This window comes from Dipteris shenzhenensis, chromosome 23 (genome assembly GCF_047967505.1).
Source record: "Dipteris shenzhenensis isolate YYH24624 ecotype China chromosome 23, Dip_SZ_1.0, whole genome shotgun sequence".
In the NCBI taxonomy this organism is placed as follows: domain Eukaryota; kingdom Viridiplantae; phylum Streptophyta; class Polypodiopsida; order Gleicheniales; family Dipteridaceae; genus Dipteris; species Dipteris shenzhenensis.
The window spans coordinates 1837793-1857915 of NC_141618.1; the positions used below are offsets into that span (position 1 = coordinate 1837793).

At 44.9% G+C, this 20123-nt stretch overlaps 1 protein-coding gene across 2 annotated transcripts in view; it reads right to left on the reverse strand.

The window, feature by feature from the left end:
• Positions 1-20123, reverse strand: part of PANK2 (pantothenate kinase 2) — a 148617-nt gene that overhangs the window by 100793 nt on the left and 27701 nt on the right. For both annotated transcript variants that reach the window (XM_087394129.1, XM_087394128.1), the window contains exons 5-6: positions 5272-5391; positions 4966-5060 (exon numbers count right to left, since the gene is read on the reverse strand). In XM_087394129.1, coding sequence (XP_087250255.1) covers positions 4966-5060; positions 5272-5391 — 215 coding nt within the window. The remainder of the gene's footprint in view (positions 1-4965; positions 5061-5271; positions 5392-20123) is intronic.

The window sequence follows — 20123 nt, forward strand, 5'->3', positions numbered from 1 at the left end:
CCATAGAGCACTGTTTGTACCACATATGCCCCAAAAATCATGTTTCGTACTTGCCACCTTCTTGTGTTGGTATTGCTGCAGTCATTTTCAAATTGATAATACTTCCCCCACCCTGCATCAATTCTCTGTTGCACACAGCTGCTCCATTTGTTATTGGCTGGAATTTTAATGCCTAAGTATTTGAATGAGTGCACTGTATCAACAAGTTGACCCATATATGAGATTGAAGGGGGATTACTTGGCTGTATAGTCTTGACTATCATGAGTTTAGTTTTGGAAACATTCACAGCCAGCCCACTTTCCGAACAGAACATGCTGAGGATATCCATCATTTGTTGCATCTTACCCTCACTATTAGTGAAAACAACCACATCATCCGCATAAAGAAGCAAGTGAATCTCAAAATCTGCTAGGTAGAGGCTGGACAACCCTCTTTTACCTGCTTCTGTGTGCATCAGTTCCTCAAGTCTATCAATGCATAAACCAAACAAGGTGGGTGAGAGTGGGCATCCTTGTTTGACCCCGATATTGCTATAAAATTCTTGTGACATCCCATCCTTACATATTAATTGACATTTTACTTTCTCATAAAGTCTAAAGACAGCAAACCTTATTTCCTGAGGCACTTCTATGCATTCCATTCTCTCCCATAGCACATCCCTAGGCACCGTATCGAATGCCTTCTTAAAACCAATGAAGCAACAAAAGAGTGCCTTCCCCTTAAGGCGGCTGTCCTCCATCAACACTCGGAGAGTAACTAGATGATCCACAGTGGTGGAGTGTTTGGGCCTGAAACCCGCTTGTCCCATTGCCCTCTTCCTTTCTTTCTCTGCCCAAGCACTCAGCTTTGCCTCTACTATTGTACTATATAGCTTGGCTAGAGTAGAGCATACCATAATGGTTCTGTAGTTTGACACTTGATTGCGGTCACCTCCCTTGTAAATTGGCTTGATCCAGTTCTCTTGCCAATCGGTTGGGAAACCATACACGAATGCTTGGTTTAGTGCCATTACTATGTGCCTTTGCGTGTGTTCATTGGACCACTTAATGAGTTCTACTGTGAGGTGTATAGTGTCTGCTGCCTTCCCATTTGCCATTTTCTTTAGGCCATCTTGCACATCTTCCAATGAGAAAATACCTTGAGTATTACCACTGAGAGACATGCTCGCCATGGGCCGAGTCTTGGGATGAATGTAGAGTTGTTGAACATACTCAAGCATCTCTATTTCTGTAAAATCTCCCATGATGTCATTTGGCCTTTGTTTAACTCCTTTCCATGCTCTTCTAGGGTTCTTGACAAAATCAATTGCATCTGACCATTCCTTTTTCTCAATATAAACACGCCTCTTTTTACGTGTGAGAGCGTGGAACTGCTTCTCGGCTGCTCTTCTTTCATCTCCCATTGGAATCCCCTTTAGTGCACTCCTAACTGCCTTGCATTCAGCATCAAACCAGTCATTACATGGCAGCCCTTTCTTACGCTCTTTACTGTTATTTTTGCACCCTAAAACTGTCTTAGCTGTGGTGAGAATGGCATTCTTCAATTGTGCCCAGCCAAAATTCTGTTTTCCCAGCAGACATGCTTCTAAACTTTCAGCATATTCCACCTTTTTTGCCTCGTTCACCTGATAGCCACACTCAGCTGCTTTATGCTCCTCCAAAGTTGCCTTGGCCAGCAATATATTAAGCTCTACATAGAGTGGTATGTGATCCGAATCAAGAGACTTCGGGCCAAGTGAGAAATTGTGTATAAGATTGCAAGCTTCCAGATGAATCAATGCATACTCAATTACACTAGCCCCCCCACTGGCAAGGAAACAAGTAGGGGAATTAGATTTTGGGAAAAGGGCTGTGCCATTTACCACCAACATGTGCATACCATTCATCAAATGCTCCAATGCTGTACCATGTGCATTCACCACTTTATCCTTCGAGCATCTACACCAGCTGGGGTCAATGTCTATCTCATGCTCCTTTATGTATTCTTGCTGTGTGGGATATTGAAATTGTGAGTCTCCTATGCGTGCATTTAGGTCCCCAATAAGCATAACATTTCCTTGTTTGCTGAACATAGCAATATCTAAGCATAGGTCCCCAAATGACTGGGATGGGTCAATCTCATGCCTCTGGTAGAAGGGGGATTCTCTATGAGGAATGTAGCATCCTGCAATATACAATGGCAAAGGGCTTCCTTTTACCATAACCCATATGTAGCGCTTATGGATGTCATCTTTGACCATAGAGATCTTGTCGTGTATATGGTCTTTGTATATGCATGCTACCCCTCCCTGCCCTCGTAGGCCTGATTGCTTTTGCCAGACGGAGTGCACCAAATAGCCATCCATTTTAGGAATCCTGCGTATATCCCTTCCCAAGTCTCTGCAAGAAAGATAATGTCTGCATCATGTAACACTTCATTCAGACCAGCTCCTTTATGCCAAGGAAAGCCTCTACAATTCCAAAACATGACTTTCAGCTTCTTCTGGGTCCCATAGGCCTCGCGTTCCTATTGAGCTTGTTCAGCTCCTTGCTCTCTTTTTTTGACTCGGGTCTCATACATACGTCTCCTTTCTTCTTGTTGCATAGGGGTGCGGTCTTCTGTCATGTAGAAAGGTGTTCCTTTTAAATAAATCCTGCTGCTGTCCAGGATGATTTCTCTCTTACGTGTGTCAAGCATTGTGCAAACAATTGCCCGATGACTTGAATTTTCATCCCTCTTTCTTCCTACCCGGTGTGCCCCAAAGACCACAACCTCTTGCGTGGCAAAATGCTCAGCAAAAAAGTCTTCTATGTCCTTTGCAAGTGAGAGAGGTGTTTCTTTTTCTTTTTCAGATAGACCCCATAGGACAATATTTTGTGACCTTTTTTCTCTCTCTTTGTACTCATTGGCATCTATCCCTTCTTCTATTTTTTTTCCCTTTTCTATGTGTGCATTTGTCTGAGCATGCCCATTTACTACTTTACTTGCCCATGTCCCCGAGGTGCCTATATCTTGCTTGCAATCTAATTGAGGCTGTTGTGTCAGATTTGCCCTCATTTTTTCCAAGATCTGTTCCATTTCAGCAACTTTCTCCTCTTGGATAACAGTCTTTTGCTCCAAGCTGGCTATGGAGCTCTCTTGCATGGCCACCCTTTGCTCCAAATCTGCATTTTTGTATTCTAGATGTTGGCATTTCAGTGAAAGCTGATGTATCTCCTGCTGTTGGCGGTCCATTGTGCCTTGCAAAGCTGTCAAAAATGTCCAGATTCCAGTTTCATTAGAGAAAGTGTCTGATGTGTCACCTTGAACTGACATGAATGGAGCTGTTAGAATGTTCCCTTGTGCAGGAATGAATGGGGCTGCCTGTCCATCTAAAATGATGGTGGGTGGCTCAGAAATTGCTGTCATTTGCAAAGCACTTGTTCTAGTTGGCGTTATAGATAGAGAGTTTTTCATACTGCCTCCAGAGCTCTTTGCCAAGGGAGTGGAATGTGCTGATAGACCACTCCTATTGATTCTTTTGTTGAGACTGGTGGAAGCCATGGTTGAGCCTGTGGCGCATCAAGAAACTGGCGATTGACAGCGCACGCACGATAAAAAACAGGTACAACAGGTATGAAAGTACCAGGAGGGATGAGGGGGCGTAAAAAGATCCTGACGGCCAACCGCGTTGGTATTTTACCCCCCTTTCGAAGCTGATGGTGGCCTCAGATTTGCGACCTGAGTTGAAGAGATGCCTCAAACTTAAATCGCGAGTAGCGATCGCCGCGCGCGACAGAGAATAAGAGGAGCAGGTGTCCCGAACATGGATGTAGATTACTCGCGCAAAAGGATCCTGACGGTCAACCGCGTTGGGGTTTTACCCCCCATTCGGGCTGTTGGTGCAGTCCAAATCGCCATCCGAGAGAGAGAGAGAGAGAGAGAGAGAGAGAGAGAGAGAGAGAGAGAGTCATATTAACATCTGCAGGAGGCCTCATGAGCCTATGGGACAAAATGCAAAATGCCAAAAAGACTTACAACATCTGGATAAACCAGAGAGTTGAGGAGTGCACATGGCATCTCAGCTCGAGGTTATTATAACACACATCTAAATTCTAGTCCTATCATATGAGAAAAAGAAAGAAAGATATATTAACGTCTGCAAGAGGCCTCACGGTCCTATAAGACAAAGTACGAACCCAAGAAGTACCTCATACAAGCCATTGAGGGCTGAAGCAAAGGATTCACTAAGACCCTTGCTGAGAACTGAAAACTGAAAAACTGAAAGCGAAAACTGAAAAACTGAAAAGCTAAAATGCTAACATGCTCAGCTAGTGAGCAAAGCAAAATACTAGAATAGCAAAGTAACAGAAGAGTGTCAGGCGCTCAGGGCTAGCACTCCTAGTATGTGCTCAAGTTCCATACATCCAAGTAACCTGATGGCACTCTGATGAGATGTAAGAAGCTCCCGTATCTGTGTCTGTCTAGCTATCTCGCGACGTGGGGGAGGGCGTGATCTCCTCGATCTCTAGATCCGGTGGTTCATTTTACAAATACAGTTTGGAAAAAGTTCAAGGGTATCCACAAGTGTGCAGCTTAGCAGAGGTGTTCTTCTACAATGGAAACTTCCAGGTAATTGCATGTCATACTGCGACCATTATCAAAGTAATCAAGGGACCTACACAATGCCTACCATCTCTGCAATGCTGTATGACTTCAAATTGTGATGGGGCAATCAAAATCATAGGTTATAGCAGTACCAAAGCATATACACATGAAGATGAGGCTAGTACAGAGGTGCTTTAGTTGGTATGTGCATGTATTAAAACATCAATAAGAGGATATGGAAACTCCTAAATTTTTAAAGCTATATATTATAGAAAAAGCCCACACAGGCAAAGTGATTAAATGTAATCAGTGTTATACCCAACATGAGGACCAAGGTCAGCAGAAAATTGAAACTCATAGCCAAATGCAAAGATTAGATGGTTGAAACAGCCATATACTTCTTGCACTTGGTGAGAAGTCGACCAAGCCCCCAAAAGGTGCCTCCACCCACATTTGTCCCACTGACCCTTTGAAATTTTCCATCACATTCCACCTGTGTCAATAGAGTAAGGTGTCTAAACCTCAGTGCCGCAGCTAATGCTCATAAGCTAACTCTCTAAAACAATGAAGAGTCTCCTCGTTTTCTATCTTTAAGCACTACATTAACATGCCACTGAGTCGTAAGCAAAAGGCTAACTGGAACAAGCTCATCTGTCATGTATTTTCAAAGAGATATAGACTACCCGAGGGCCATATTATTTTACCTTGATCATGCTGACACCTGATCCAATATTGACAAGAAGATACGGGAACATTTCATTGTGATCAATCTGAACAAACCTTTTCTGACCTTCCATATGTGTGAAAGCTTCGTCCCGAATAGCCTAAGAAATTCCAAAAAGAAAATAAGATGAACATGAAATCTGTGTCCACATGACATATATTTGTTCCATGCATACAAATCACATAAGCTCTTTTGAAAGAGAACAATATGATGCCAAAAATGACCTCACAAAGAGAGAGAGAGAGAGGGAGAGAGAGAGAGTAACATCTTTAGAAGCCCTCGCGGGACTATGAGACAAAGCACACACACCAAAAGGGTAAACACAACAACATCAGTTATAGACTGAAAGTCTCTTGGGAGTGCATATAACCACTTCAAAAGTTATTTATAAATTGGCCACATCATACTAGGTGAGATAGTCAGCCTGTATTACATCAGTTTAAGACTGAGAGTCCATGGGTTTGGATTTAAAATCTTTGATAAGTGATTTTCCGTCTCTGTAGACAGCCCGTTTCCCTTCTTGGTGAGAGTCCTTCACTTTGTTCAATTCTATGGACTTCATCTTGAGCTGAATCGGGGTGAGCTCCTCTGATATCCATACCTTGGTGCCTCTCAACTTATTTATTTGCATGAGAATCTTGATTCATGCTTTCCTGTCATTGAGTACCACTTTAGCTTGTGTCCCAATAGAAGCCACAATGGTTATATCCTTTAGGTCCCATTCAATCTGAGAGAGAGACACACACAGAGAGAGAGAGAGAGAGAGAGAGAGAGAGAGAGAGATTTTTAAAAGTCTTCGAAAGACCAAAGGGTCTATGAGACTGAAAAAAACCAGGTACAATAAGCTGAATGGGTGATGGAGAGGGTGGAGCCTCTATGTGGGCATCTACATCCAACACAAATACAACATAAAACATAGAAACAATAGCACACAGATGTCTAAGCCCATGGAGAGGATAGAAGCTATGGTGTGGCATCACTCCAACAGTCCTTGGATGCTAGCGGAGGGTCAAGCCCAAGGGGGAGCCCAGTGGTGTACGAGCCTACAATGGCATAAAACATGTTATAGAGCACTAGCGACAATTGGTCTGTGTGGTCCACTGTGGCTCCTAGCTGTGGCCCTGCATCAAACAAGTGCCAATGCCACACTGGTCGGCCATGTCTCCGGTTTGGTGAACATGGAGGTGTGTCTAAAAGCACTGTCTCTCTCGTCGTGCCAAAGCTCCCTAACCTCTTGTAAGCCATATCCTGGCTGCACGGACCATCGTGAACACTAGTTCTATGAAAGTTGCCCCTATGTGACTGTAAGTCTACACAATCATCAACTCCCCCCGAGATCATCAAAAATCATTACCTTGGTCTTTTCAAGGTTGACTGTCAAGTCTCTCTCCAAGCAAAGCACCTCTATGGCTCTAAATAGCTCTGTAATCCTGATGTGGAGGAAGATATGAGGATGATATCATCTACATATAGCAAAATATGTATCATCGAGTCGACAAGCTGTGTGTGAAATTATCAATATAGAGTCCAAAAGTATCGGTGAGAGCAAGCATCCTTGCTTCACCACAATCATACTCTCAATTCGTCGAATATTCTGCCAGCAGCCCCCAAGATCATGACTCTTAAGATCTGCATGTCACAACCCTTCCAATACTTCTTTTCCACCCCTTGCTCCTTATGGCCCCTTCAGCTCAGGTCTGTTTTTATTGTCTTTCAAGCAGCTAGGCTACGTCTAGTCTCGTATGTAAAGGTATTAGCCACACTTAGTCTTGTATGTAGGGGACTTGAGCCAATGGCCTATCTGTGTAAGGGGCTCACTTTGTAAATATTCACTGTTAATTTTGAATACAAGAGAGTTCGACAAGGAATACATCCCAAGAATTCAATGATCAGTGCATAGCATATGTTTGTAGATTTCTCATGTGAATGGTTTGTGTATTTCTCATATGTACACCAAAGGTAGGGTTGCAACATTAATCCCCAAAGGTCTCCTAGCCGTGCAAGATCGTGGAACTATGTCAAAGGCCATCCAAAAGTCTACAAAAGAGGCACGGACTTTCTGAGACGTAGATTTCGCCTCCTTGATGATGGCTCGCAAAGTGAAGATGTGATCTAAAGTAGAACATTGTCTTCAGAACTCAGCCTGTCCCCCAAAGCCGTTAGCCCTGAGCCTCTATGAGAGTCTCTCTCTCTCTATCTCACCCCTATAGATATTGGCCAATGTGTGGCCAATCATGAGAGTGCGGTAATTTCCAATATTCAAGGGGTCCCATATAGAGAGAAAACAAAACAAAATGCGGTCTAATGCGGCATGAAATCAGACAAATGAACAAAATGCTTCGGTTCCATGTAAAAGAATTTTCATTCATTCCCACTTGTGAAACACCAAGATTCGGTACTTGCAATGAGACCCTGGAGAGTGGGAGTGGCTTGACGCAGGGCATCGAGAGAAGAGCATCCCCTTCCTTCGCTACATGGTTAGTAATGCCAGGAGATTCCAACTCAATAGTAGAGGTTAGAGACCTTCCAGAGTTCCTCATTGGGAGGCGTTTGATATCACTGCGGGTTTGCAAAGGTGCTTCTGGAAGAGACTCTGGAAATCCCACAGGAATAGAAAGATCACTCTTTTCTTTTGGCTTTCTATCCATGGTGGGATTACAGTGAACCACTGGAGATCCAAATTCGGAGCCGACCCTACTTGCCCTCATTGCCTCTCTCCTTTGGAGACGATTCAGCATTGCTTATGGGATTGCAGACAGGCGAAGATGATTTGGATGGGGGTAGCCAGGATTTTCAGTCACTTTGTGCACTCCCCATTCTTTATGACATGGGGCTTAGTGGCTTGGCTTTCTCTTACGGGGCCTCAGGTCTTCTATGAGAGACTTGCAGCTGTACATGCCTCTGTGGATACCTCTTCGGAGATACTGGTGAGCATAGCAGCCTGGCATATCTGGAGAGCCAGATGCACAAAGACATGGGAGGGAACTCAAGTTCATCCCTCACACATATTGGCTAGTATCTAAACAGACACCATACATACCTTGATGGCCGTATGGACGAGTATGCAGGGAGACTCCCGTGCAGCCTCAGCTAGGAGGGCTTCTTTCTTCAAGGAATGGAAGGATTCTCCTTTCTTCTCTGAGACTCTTGCAGGGTTGAGGTGGTACTTTCAGCCTCAACCTTGGTTGTTTTCCACCTCATTTTGAGGGGGTTTATTTATCCTCGTGGTTTCATGATGTATTCCAATTTGAGCTTGCTCTCACGGGTTTTTTCTCTTACTTAATAGAAGTCTCTTTCTTGAAAAAAAAAAAAAGAAACACCAAGATTTTCATTGAAAAAAAGAAACACCAAGATTCAAAAAGTTTTAATTTAGTAAAATTGGAGCTGACATTAAGAAGAGCTCACCCTTGGAACCATTTATCCTAGAAACAAAAAAGGTCATAGGATGAGTGTTAATCCAAGAGGTAAGGCCAACAACTCTTTAGGCAAGAAGCTTGAATGCTCTGAAAGAAATTGCCAACTCATGAAATGTTTTGTCTTGTTTATTGATGCTTTTACATTATTTGTTTGATTCAAAGCTCTATGTGAATGTTGATCGCATACCTCACAAAGCAAAAATGATGCAAGTACTCTTGATTATGTTCCTTTTCCCTTTCTTCTTTTGTGGTAGAAATACATCCCTACAACTACTTGTATGCAACAAATTACGATCACTTGTATACTACTAATACATTGCAAATCTAACAACAGAAAAGGAGACTATTCATTTAGACACTCATTTTTCTTTCCCAATTGCATCGATCCAATCAAACCTTCATAATGCCTTAGATATTTGAGAGAGGAACAGCCTTGCAAGGCATTTTTATGGACAGAGAAAGATTTAAAAATCAAGTGAGAGTGTATATTGCGTTTGCCTTCTTCCCCACATTCATTGCTCTTGTTTTCCTTTGAACCAATTGTCTTTGCTATCTAGCCGAAAGGGTTCATATCAAGGGTGGTGCCAACAGACAGCTTAGGCAAGGTGGTGCCAACAGACAGCCTAGGCTGTCGATTGATGACCAAAGAGGATCCAACCAAAGGGCTCCCATATAAGGCATTGCCTAATGGATAGCAAGAGAATTACATAATTAAAAATGATATCTGTCGAGTGTAACAGACAGAAATGTATAGCAGCCAAGGCAGAGAAAGTAAAAGCTATGCCGAAAAGGAGCGCTCGCTTAACACATGAGAGAAAAGGGAGTCAATAGCAAGGGGGATGATGCATGGACTCTTGTAGGGGGGAGCTTACAAACTCATGCTCTCTACAAGGGTACTAATCAACGAGGCAGCGGGTTTGCTTACATAGTCTGAAGGAAGGGACCACGTAAACCATTGTTTAGGCTGCTACGGAATGGCTCAATTTCATGAGCGGTGCTCTCTCCCACAGCGGGGGGGCTTAGAGAAAAGGAAGGGGGTTGTGGAAGAAGTGGGAGGGATCTCAGAAGGGGGTAATATGTGAACGGGGATGGTGGACTCTGAGGGTAACAGTAGGGGGGGAGAATGAGATGAATTGTGAGAGTTTAAAAGGGCTGAGAGAGAAAAATAAGGGAGGATGAGAGTGATAAAAAGAGGGGATCAGAAGCATGGAGAGGGAGGGGAGGGAAAGAGGAGAGCAGGGGTCGCAGATGCGGAAAGACCAGAGGAGGAGTTGATAGAACAGGGGGTTGACGGAAAGAGGGGGGGTTTGACGCAAAGTTCCCTAACCATCGGTCACACAGAGATATGGTCTAAGCATATAAATGCACAAATTTTTGGCAGTCACGTACCATGCATGAGAAAATGTGCATGCCCCAACATAGAAGTGATATGCAATGATTATGAAACTTTGTGAGTTTAAGGGCCTATTTCAACTTAAGATGTTCAGAAGTTCCATGACCATCAAACACATAGAGGTATGTTATAAGCATATTGATACACAAGTTTTTAACAGTTATGCGCCATCCATATTCAAATCAGAAAATGTGTATGTCCCACCATACAAGTGATATCCGATCCTCATGAAACATTTGGAGTATGATGGCCTTACTCATTTAAAGGATTTTGCAAAATTTCATGACCAACGGACACATAGAGGTGTGGTATAAGCATATAGATGAACAATTTTTTAGCAATTATGCACCATGCATAATTTAAAATGAGGAAAAGTACATGTCTCACCATACAAGTCATGTTTGATCCTTCTGAAACTTTGAAAGTACAAGGCCTTTACTCTTTCCTAAGTCTTTGAAAATTTTCATGACAAATTGAACAGAGAGAGGTATGGTATAAGCATACCGATCCACAATTTTTTGGCAGTTTATACTATGAAGGCTTGAAAAATGAGGAATTGTGCACGTAACTCATGTCCAATGCTTGTGAAACTTTGTGAGGATTAGTGTCTACTTCATTCAAAAGTCTCTACAAAGTCTTATGATTATCAAACACATAGAGGTATGGTTAAGCATACCAATGCACATAAATTTTGGCAATTATGCACCATGCATGGTTGAAATGAGAAAATGCAAGATCGTAGAGTTCATCCCATCTTCGGAGCTGCTGCTCCTCCCCCTCTAGCTGCCCTCTCCCCTCAGCCCCCTCCCCCTCAGCCCTCCCCTCCCTCTCTCAAACCCTCCCCCTCAGCCCCTCTCTCCCTCTCTCTCTCTCTCTCTCTCTCTCTCTGTGCCCCTGCCCTCCGCTCCTGCTGCCCTGCCCTCCACCCACACTGCCCGTGCCCTCCGCTCCTGCTGCCCTGCAGCTCCGCCCTCCACCCGCGCTGCCCTGCTCTCCACCCGTGCTGCCCTGCCCTCCACCTGCCCTGCTCCTGCCCTCTGCTCCTGCTCCCCGCCTGCGCCTCAGCCCGCAGCCCCTGCTGCTGCTCCGCCGCCCCTCCACCCGCACTGCTCATCCTCCCTCCTGCGCTCCTCCCTTCCTCCCACGCTGCGCCGCAGCTGCTGCAGCTCCGCCCTCCGCTGCAACTCCCTCCTCAGCCCGCAGTTCCCCTCTCTGCCCCTCTGCTCCTGCTCCTCCTGCTGCTGCAGCTCCCTCTTCTGCGCCCCCTCCTCCCCTCCACCCTGCCTCGTCCACTCCAGCCACCCGCTACCACTCAGCTCCCCGCCATCCCCTCACCCACCCCTTCTCGCCCCCTCAGCTACTCCCTCTACCACTCAGCCACCCCCCCCTTCCCTACTAGCCCACCCCCCCCCCCCCCCAACCTGTTCTCAGTCTCTCAGCCTACCTACAGCCCCCCCGTCACCTCCCATCATGAGGAGGGAGCCCATCATGCTCCCGCTCCCGCTCCTGAAATAAGACTTGCGGAAAAGGTGGCAGATATAGGCCTGCAGGGTGTTTGGGACTCGAGTGAGATGCCAGACTCACTTACGGAGGGCTTCATTCATTTGATTCTGAAAGAGGATTGCAAGAATTTAGTGTCTCAGTGGAGACCGATTACTTTGCTGGGTACTTTGTATAAAATCTTAGCAAAAGCTATCAGCCTTCGTCTGCAGCTTTTTTGCCAAATCTTATCCATGATACGCAGACGGGCTTTGTGCATGGCAAGAGGATCTTTGACAACATCTTCTCATTTTGGGAGGCTTCTGACTGGGCCATGCATAATGGCCACAGTCTGGCCATTCTACTCTTGGACTTTGAGAAAGCTTATGACAAGGTAGACTGGGGCTTTCTGGAGGGCACACTTACTCGCTTTGGTTTCTTAGATGCATGGATCAGAGAGATGTCAGCCCTCTACAAATCAACCCACAACCACGTTCTTATTGGTGGGACAAGTTTGAGATTACCAAATCAGTCCGCCAGGGATGCCCTCTAGCCCCCTTTCTCTGCTTATTTGTGGCTGAAGCTACATTAGAGCTCAAGCTGATATTGTAGGGCTCATGCTTCCATTGAGGCAGGAGGATGAGCTCTTAGACAGTGAGTTGGCAGATGATACGGCTGTTTTTTGGGATGCCACTCCACAGACACTGACCTCATTCAAGACGACGTTGGATTTGTTTTGCATTGCGGCAGGTGCACACCTTAATTGGAACAAATCCAATGGCTTTTGGATCAATGATGAGGACACTCCAGACTGGGGGAATGACATAGGGTTCACTTGGATTCAGAGGCATGTTTCCGTCAGATATCTGGGATGCCAGGTTGGGGTGGGCATCTCTCCGGCACAGTAGTTTGCTCCCGTGTTGGAGAGTATCAAGAGGAAACTCATCTTTTGGAGTTCTTCCAAACTTGACCTTGCATCTAGAGTTGTGGTTGTGAACCAGGTATTATTGGCCACTGCCTGGTTCGTTTGCTCTTGTAGGTGCAGGTCTAGAGGTTGTATCGCTCAGCTCATGAGACCTATCAAGAACTTCCTATGGAGCGGTTTAGATGGCACCTCAGATGTTGTAGCCAGGGTGGCTTGGGAGACCCTCATTCTCCCCACAGGAGAAGGTCTCAATATTATTGACCCGAATTTGCAGTGTATGGCCTTGCTCTGCAAGTTCGTAGTACGTGGATTGATGCCTAGACAGGAGCCTTGGAAAGATTTATTCTCACACAGTATTCAATCTTGTACTCCATCTCATGGGGGAGATTGGATGGACAGCATCAGATCGATCTTTACTTCAGCCCATCTCAAATCTACCCCTTCCCCTCTCATGGCTGCTATTCTGAAAGCTTGGGGCAGCTTCAGACACACTCTTCACAGAGTTCCACTCAGCTCTCGTGAAGAAATTCACAGGAAGTCAGTCATGTGGAACGACTCGATATTGGATAACCACGGCAGGCCACTTGGAGTGTCACAGTATATGCAATGGTCTAGATGGGAGAGGGAACCCGCTTCTACAGTAGGCGCCTGGTAGGCCTTTAAGAGACTTCCAGAGGATCAGAGACTCTTAGCAGTTGGCCACCTTAGAGGGAGTGCAGGCAGGATACAGCAGATAGAGGCAAACAGAGTGGATAGACACAGATGACATGCCAATCACAGAGTCCACTTGGTGGGGAGCGTTCTCAAGGACGGGCATTCCTTTACAGCTTATTGCCTTGCAGGATGCACATGAGGATACCCTAGTCTTTGATTTCAGTTGGGAGGCAGGCTAACCAGAAAATCATTTGAAAAATGAGGGATTGATTTTGTGGGGCCCATACATCCAATTGCTAAGGGAACACATTGCAGGTTTCATGGAGTGAGGCACGAACTCACAGTGGTTCCCGAATCCCGATCCTCTTCTCCTTGTGCTGGGGTCTTGGAGACTCTGGTTATACAGTCGTTCCCCTATTAGGTTCCTACAATGGGACCCAAGGGAGTGGGAATGGATTGATGAGGGACACCAAGAGAAGAGAATCCCCTTCTTTCGTTATACAGTCAGAAATGCCCAGAGATTTCAACTCAGCAGTAGAGGTTGGAGGCCCTCCAGAACCCCTCATTGGGATAATTTTCAGATTTCTGTAGTTGTGCGGAAAAACTGTTGGCGTAGGCTCTGAAAATCCCTCAAGAATAGAAAGATCACTCTTTTCTTTTGGCTTTCTATTCATGGAAGGATTGCAATAAACCTGTGGAGATCCAGGTTTAGGCTAACCCTACTTGTCCTCATTGCCACATAGCACTTGAGTCAATACAGCATTGCCTTTGGGAGTGCAAATAGGCGAGGACGATCTGAAAAGGTGTTGCTAGGATTTTCAGCATCTTTCATACAGCACCTTTCTATATGACCTGGGGTTCAGTAGCATGGTTATCTCTTACTGGCCCTCAGGTGTTCTTCGAGGGACATGATCTAGATCTAGTTCTCATTGTATGGTGACACTCAGTGGAGTCTTGTTCCCTTTTTACGAAACTTTGCAAATATAACAGGTTACAGCATTACCAATTTCAAGGTCTCTACATCGTTTCACAACCATCGATCACATAGAGATATGGTGTAAGCATAAAAATGCACAATTTTGTGATAGTTATGTAATGAGAGAATTTCATTCAAAGATGTTTCACATTGACAATTCATTGCAACAAATATTTATGTTGACTTCATGCCAATTATGCCGCAAAGGAATCAACCTTGATCCCAGCTATAGCAACCATGTTTTGTGCTAATACTTGAACATCTCATACATTGCCCAAGGCTAAACTTCAAACAAGAAGGTGCTTCACGTTGTTAGAAAAGTAGAGGTAGGTTGCTTGCTTAAGGCCAACACAACTCCAGAGCCAAAGATTCACCCAAGATAACAAGATACTTATGTGTCAAACACATGGGCTTACTTAATGTAGATAGGGAAACTCAGATCTGAAAGAGAACTCACACAACCAAAAACAGAACAGATGTATAGGTAAATCTCAAGTACAAAACTTGCCAACATATGTACCGACACCTCCAGCAACAACCCTGAGGTAATGGTGCCAAAACAAAGCTCTGTTTTGCTGCACCCTCTGAAGGAAAACTCCTCCTCTCTTCCACACACCTCTGTGCTGAAAGGATGAGTGCTCCTGCAAAGATATGCTCCATTGGTGTACTGCAGACAAATCTCCCTTTCTTACACCCTTATGCTCCACTACAGGTATGCACCTAGGTATGCTGCAGATGTCTGGACTTCTGCCCTGCAAGGACACTCCTAGTATATGGTACTACTGATGTAGATCTCTAGGTTCATGCTCTCCAGCAGGGTGCTCATCTATAGGCTGAGTTCTACCACCTATGAATGCCTCACATGCCACTAGGGGAGGCCCTTATATAGGCCCTGATCTGGCTGACCCAGGGGTTTGTATTCTGCTGACCTGGAGGTTCTTCTGCCCTGGCTGAATCTACTGGTGGTGCCCCAACCTGATCGGCTGTGCATCTGTTACAGACAGCCAACTCGGTTTGCTGTCCTGCCTTATGCTGCTGTTCTGATGGTCCTGCACAAGCCCCAAGCGTTATGGATGGCCCCATGACTCCATTTCAGGCCCACAGTCTGCCCTAGCTGTGGGCTGACAGTCACCCTTCCATGCTCACCTGGATGGCCCAGTGGGTTGCCTGAAATAAACCCTAACAAGGAATATGACCTGCTGCCCATTTGACCGCCATGTTGCTGCCCATGTGGCAATCCTCACCCTTTCCCCCTACAGGTTCATCTACCGACGTGCATGCTGAGGTGTTGACCCTCGGAGTTCTCCTCATTTGCAGGCTCACAGGTGGGGCATCAACCCTATATCTCCAGCACCCGCTCTCAATGGCACACAGTGCATAAGTTTAAAGGGGACACTCGCACTCCCAATGAGTTGGAGGAGTGGCTCACGAAGTTGGAAGACTATTTCCGCTTCTACCCCAAGTCTGAGGAGGAGCGCATCATTTTTACACGTATGCATATGCAGGACTACGCCCACACATGGTGGCGAAACATGAGGGATTCGCCTCAGAAACCAACCACTTGCACAGGTTTCAAAGAATTGATGGTCACTACGCTTGTATCTCCACTTGTATTGGATCAATACTTGGCTGAATTTTATGCCTTGACACAGACCGATACAGTCCACGAGTACTTGCAACATTTTTGGAGGCTTTCCTTGTTTGTGCAGGACGTATCTGAGAAAGGACAGCTGCTGCGTTTCATCCATGGGTTAAGTTCTTCTCTCGCTACAGATGTGAAGGCACATAACCCTCAAACAATTGAGAGGGCAGCTCAGCTTGCAAAAGTATTCGAGCCTAAATATGCTGGCAAGCACAAAAATGCCATGGGCAGCTCGCATGCTATGGGGTATGACACTGAGTCGAAGCCTAAGTTTGCTGAGTGGACTGACAAGAAATCTGCAGCAGCACCATTTCCTCGCTTTCCTACTGTCTCGGGTAGTAAGATGCCATATGCCAGGCCTTACAAGAATCATGATGCCAAGCCGGGAGGCAAGCCTACTGCTGCAAATGAGCAGGCTGCATAGCCCTAGAATTTGCAAATTGGTAATCTTCTTTAAAGCAAGACAGCATCTCAATTTTTTATCCCTCAACATAAGTTTTCTTTACATCATAAAAGTGTGTCTTTGGAATGATTTAATCTTGATCACAAAAAGTTATCTGTGCTAGCATAAGAAATCAAACAAATTTTCAAAGTCTCCATGTGGATATTGTAACTATAGTTTGAGACAAATCACATTTGTGATTATCACTACACATCTTTTTGAACCATAACATTGATAATGACCCACATTCACAGAATCAAGCCTAAGTATTTCTTGAAAGGATACCCCTTCATTTTTCTTGTGTAACACCATATCTGAACCCTCTTTTAGGGTGAATAATTGTTTTAGAAAAAGTACATTAGAAATGTTATGAAAATAGAGTTTAACCACGTCCACAAATTTAGAAATCATGATCAAAAGAACAAAATAAAACATGAACAAAGGAGTAGGGGCAAGAGAGAGAGAAAAGAGAGACACACAACATGGGGTCCAATCGCCCCCTTTATATGGTGGCTATTTCTTTCCATCTAGAGTATTTATAATTGCTTATTACAAAAATCAAAGAACCTATAATAGGACATCTACAAGTATCCCTCGCCCACAATTAGAGGGATTTCTCAATGTAGTTGCATGAGCTCAAACAACATACACGAGCAATAATGAACAGTAGAAAGAAAGCCAACTTATGTTTTAAATGTGGCAAGAAAATACTCCTGAGCACAGGAATGTGTGCAAGATGCGCAACAGTGGTACTGCCAAGCTCAGCATGATCATTGACCTCTTAGTAACGAGGATTTGTTTGATGCCCCAGGTTCTTGGATACGTCTCAAGATGAGATGGCAAATACACATGATGCAGATAAGGCTCCTGACATTAGAGCCACGAAGGGCACTGAATTTCCTTTTGATCCTGGTGGTGCTACTGCGCATGACACTCATGCTTCGCATTCATATGAGCTTCTGCCCATTGGTGGCATGAGAGGCCATAGGCCAACACTCTTTTCCGTGGAGCATCACGATGCAATACCTTTTTATGCACGTGAGGATGCAAGTGGTAATGCTCCTATGAACGAGGATGAGGTCTATTGGGATGCCCAGCCAACACTTTATACTATTTCCATGCATGCCCTGATGGGTGCCAAAAGTGTTGATACTATCAAATTAACAGGGATGATTAATGGCACGATTGTGCATGTGTTGGTGGATAGCGGAAGCACCCACAGTTTTGTTAATTGCAAGACCTTACAAAGGGTTGGACTGATTGCTACTGAGATAGACCATGGGCTGAGAGTAGAAGTGGCCAATGGGCACCATATGATCAGTAGATCTTGTTGCCAAGATGCAAGGATTAAGTTCTCTGATGACTATACATTTGCAGGTGATCTCTTGGCACTTGACATGGGCCCAATAGATGTTGTGTTGGGCTGTGATTGGTTGCAATCACTGGGCAAAATCAGCATGGATTTCAATGCCTTAACACTCAGCTTTGTCCACAGGGATGGATCAGTTACATTGCATGGTATTGCAGCTCCTATATTGCAGGTCATTTCAGCAAGGCAGTTGGCCAGAGAGCTCAAGAGAGGCAGCGCCATATATGCATTAAATGTGTCAGTAACTAAAGAGGGTGGCACTCCCCTTGTTGATGATTGTGATATGCAGCAATTGCTCTCAGAGTTTGCAGATGTGTTTGCTGATTTGCCATCACAGTTGCCTCCGAGAAGAGATGTAGATCATGCCATAGTCTTGGAACCTGGCAGTAAGCCAATCAATAAGGCCCCATACCGACTCTCTAAGGTAGAACGAGAGGAAGTGGCAACTCAAGTGAGGGACTTACTTCAGAAGAGTTTCATCACTCATAGCACTTCTCCTTTTGCATCCCCTATGCTCCTGGTGAAGAAGAAGGATGGTTCTTACCGTATGTGCATTGACTACAGAGACTTGAATAAGGTCACCATCAAGAACCGTAGTGGGTGGATGAAGACTTATATAGTCCCTCCACATTTTCCACCTAAAGGGCCTCTAACCTGGCCTCTTTTTCCCCTTCATTACAGCCATCCCTTCCCATAGAATTTTGCCCTCAAAGTTTCATATGCAAGCTGTTAAATCGGTGCAGCAAACAGCAAATAATAATCAGCCGGGTAGGAGATAGGGATTGTCCTAGACAATGCTCTCTGGCTGCCATGAGTTCTCATCCTCAGGGAGTCCCTGCCACAGTTGAGAGGTAGAATTATACTTGGTAAAGATGCCCTCTTTCACACAAACATAGAAGAACTTTTGGAATCCAAGATTGCCTTCCGTGACTTTGCTGCATTGCGCAATAAACCAACTACAAAGAAAAACTTAAGAAAAATATTTTTGCCATAGTTCCGACAGCTGGGCCCCCCTACATTCTTCATCACATTATCAGCCAATTGAAAGCTTTTGGAAATCATTTTTGAATTTCTTGAGAGCATTGCAACCCAATGTAACAAAATCAGAGATCGACAACTCTACTTTTTACATTCAAAATCTTATTAGGTCACATACCCTATCACTATTCCTTAGTAAGATACTCGGTGTAGACTTTGTTTCGGAGTATGTGATCCTTGAAACCCATGATGCGCTCCGGAACATAGAGAATGTGGCCTCCTCATCCATAGGTGGTAGCTCAGGAAGGACTTGGACATGCTGTCCGACATGTGGCTTCAGCAAGGACACATAGAAAACATTATAAATCCTGGAGGTCTTGGGTAGCTCCAACTCATACACGACCTCGCCAACTTTGTGGGTGATCCTGTAGGGACCGTAATACTTGTGAGCAAGCTTCGTGTTGGTGTTACCCTTCAGCGAGGCAAAACGGTTCTTATGGAAGCGTAAGTGCACATAATCCCCTTCTTCAAAAGACAAATACCTCCTGTTTCATCCGCATACTTCTTCTGCTTGGCTTGGGCATCTTGCATATTCTTCTTAGCCAATTGTAGAAGGGCATCAATACTCTCCAAGTCATTTCTTGCTTGCTGATTTTCACAGCCATGTCTGCAACTAAAGACGGCATACCCACTGTGTGCATCAACGGGTCTTAGTGGGTATGAAATGGGCCTGCTTTGTCATTCTGTCAACCACCACAAAAATGCTATCCCATCCTCGATCTGTGGAAGGAAACCCTATGATGAAATCCATAGCAATGTGAGTCCATTTGCCTTCTGGAATAGGTAATGCCTGCAAGAGACCCGTGGGTAACCAGCTGTCCACTTTATTTTGTTGGCAGGGCAAACATTCACTGACAAATTTAACTACATCCCGCCACAAGCCATCCCAGATAAAACTCTATTTAACCTTTTCGTATGTCTTCGTAATACCTGCATGTCCTGCCACAGAAGATGAGTGCATTTCCTGTAAGACCCGCAGTCGGTACTTTGAATCTGGCACCAAATAAATTCTGTCCTTGCACCACAACAGCCCATTATGCAGCTTAAATTCAGCATGCCCCTAGCTCGATGGCCCCTGTACTTCCACAAATATGGAAGCTGCCTTAGAATACTGCATGTATTCTTCCTGAATACCATGAATCCACTCCTAGTAGATGGTAGAAATGGCAAACAAACTGCAAGCCCACATACGGGATAAGGCATCTGCAACCACGTTTTCTTTCCCCTTCCTGCACTCGATGTCAAAATCATAAGACTGAACCTTAGCCAGCCACCTCTTCTGCTTCATTGACAAGTTGGGCTGCGTAAGGAAATACCTGAGTGTCCTATGATCTGTCTTAATCTTGATTTTGCTACTATACAGGTAGTGGTGCTACTTTTCGAAAGCATGGAGGATAGCCAACATTTCCTGATCATACACATGATAATCTAGTTCCTTGGCATCCAATTTCTTGCTTTCAAAAGCAATTACCCCGTGTTCTGGTCTTAGCACAGCCCC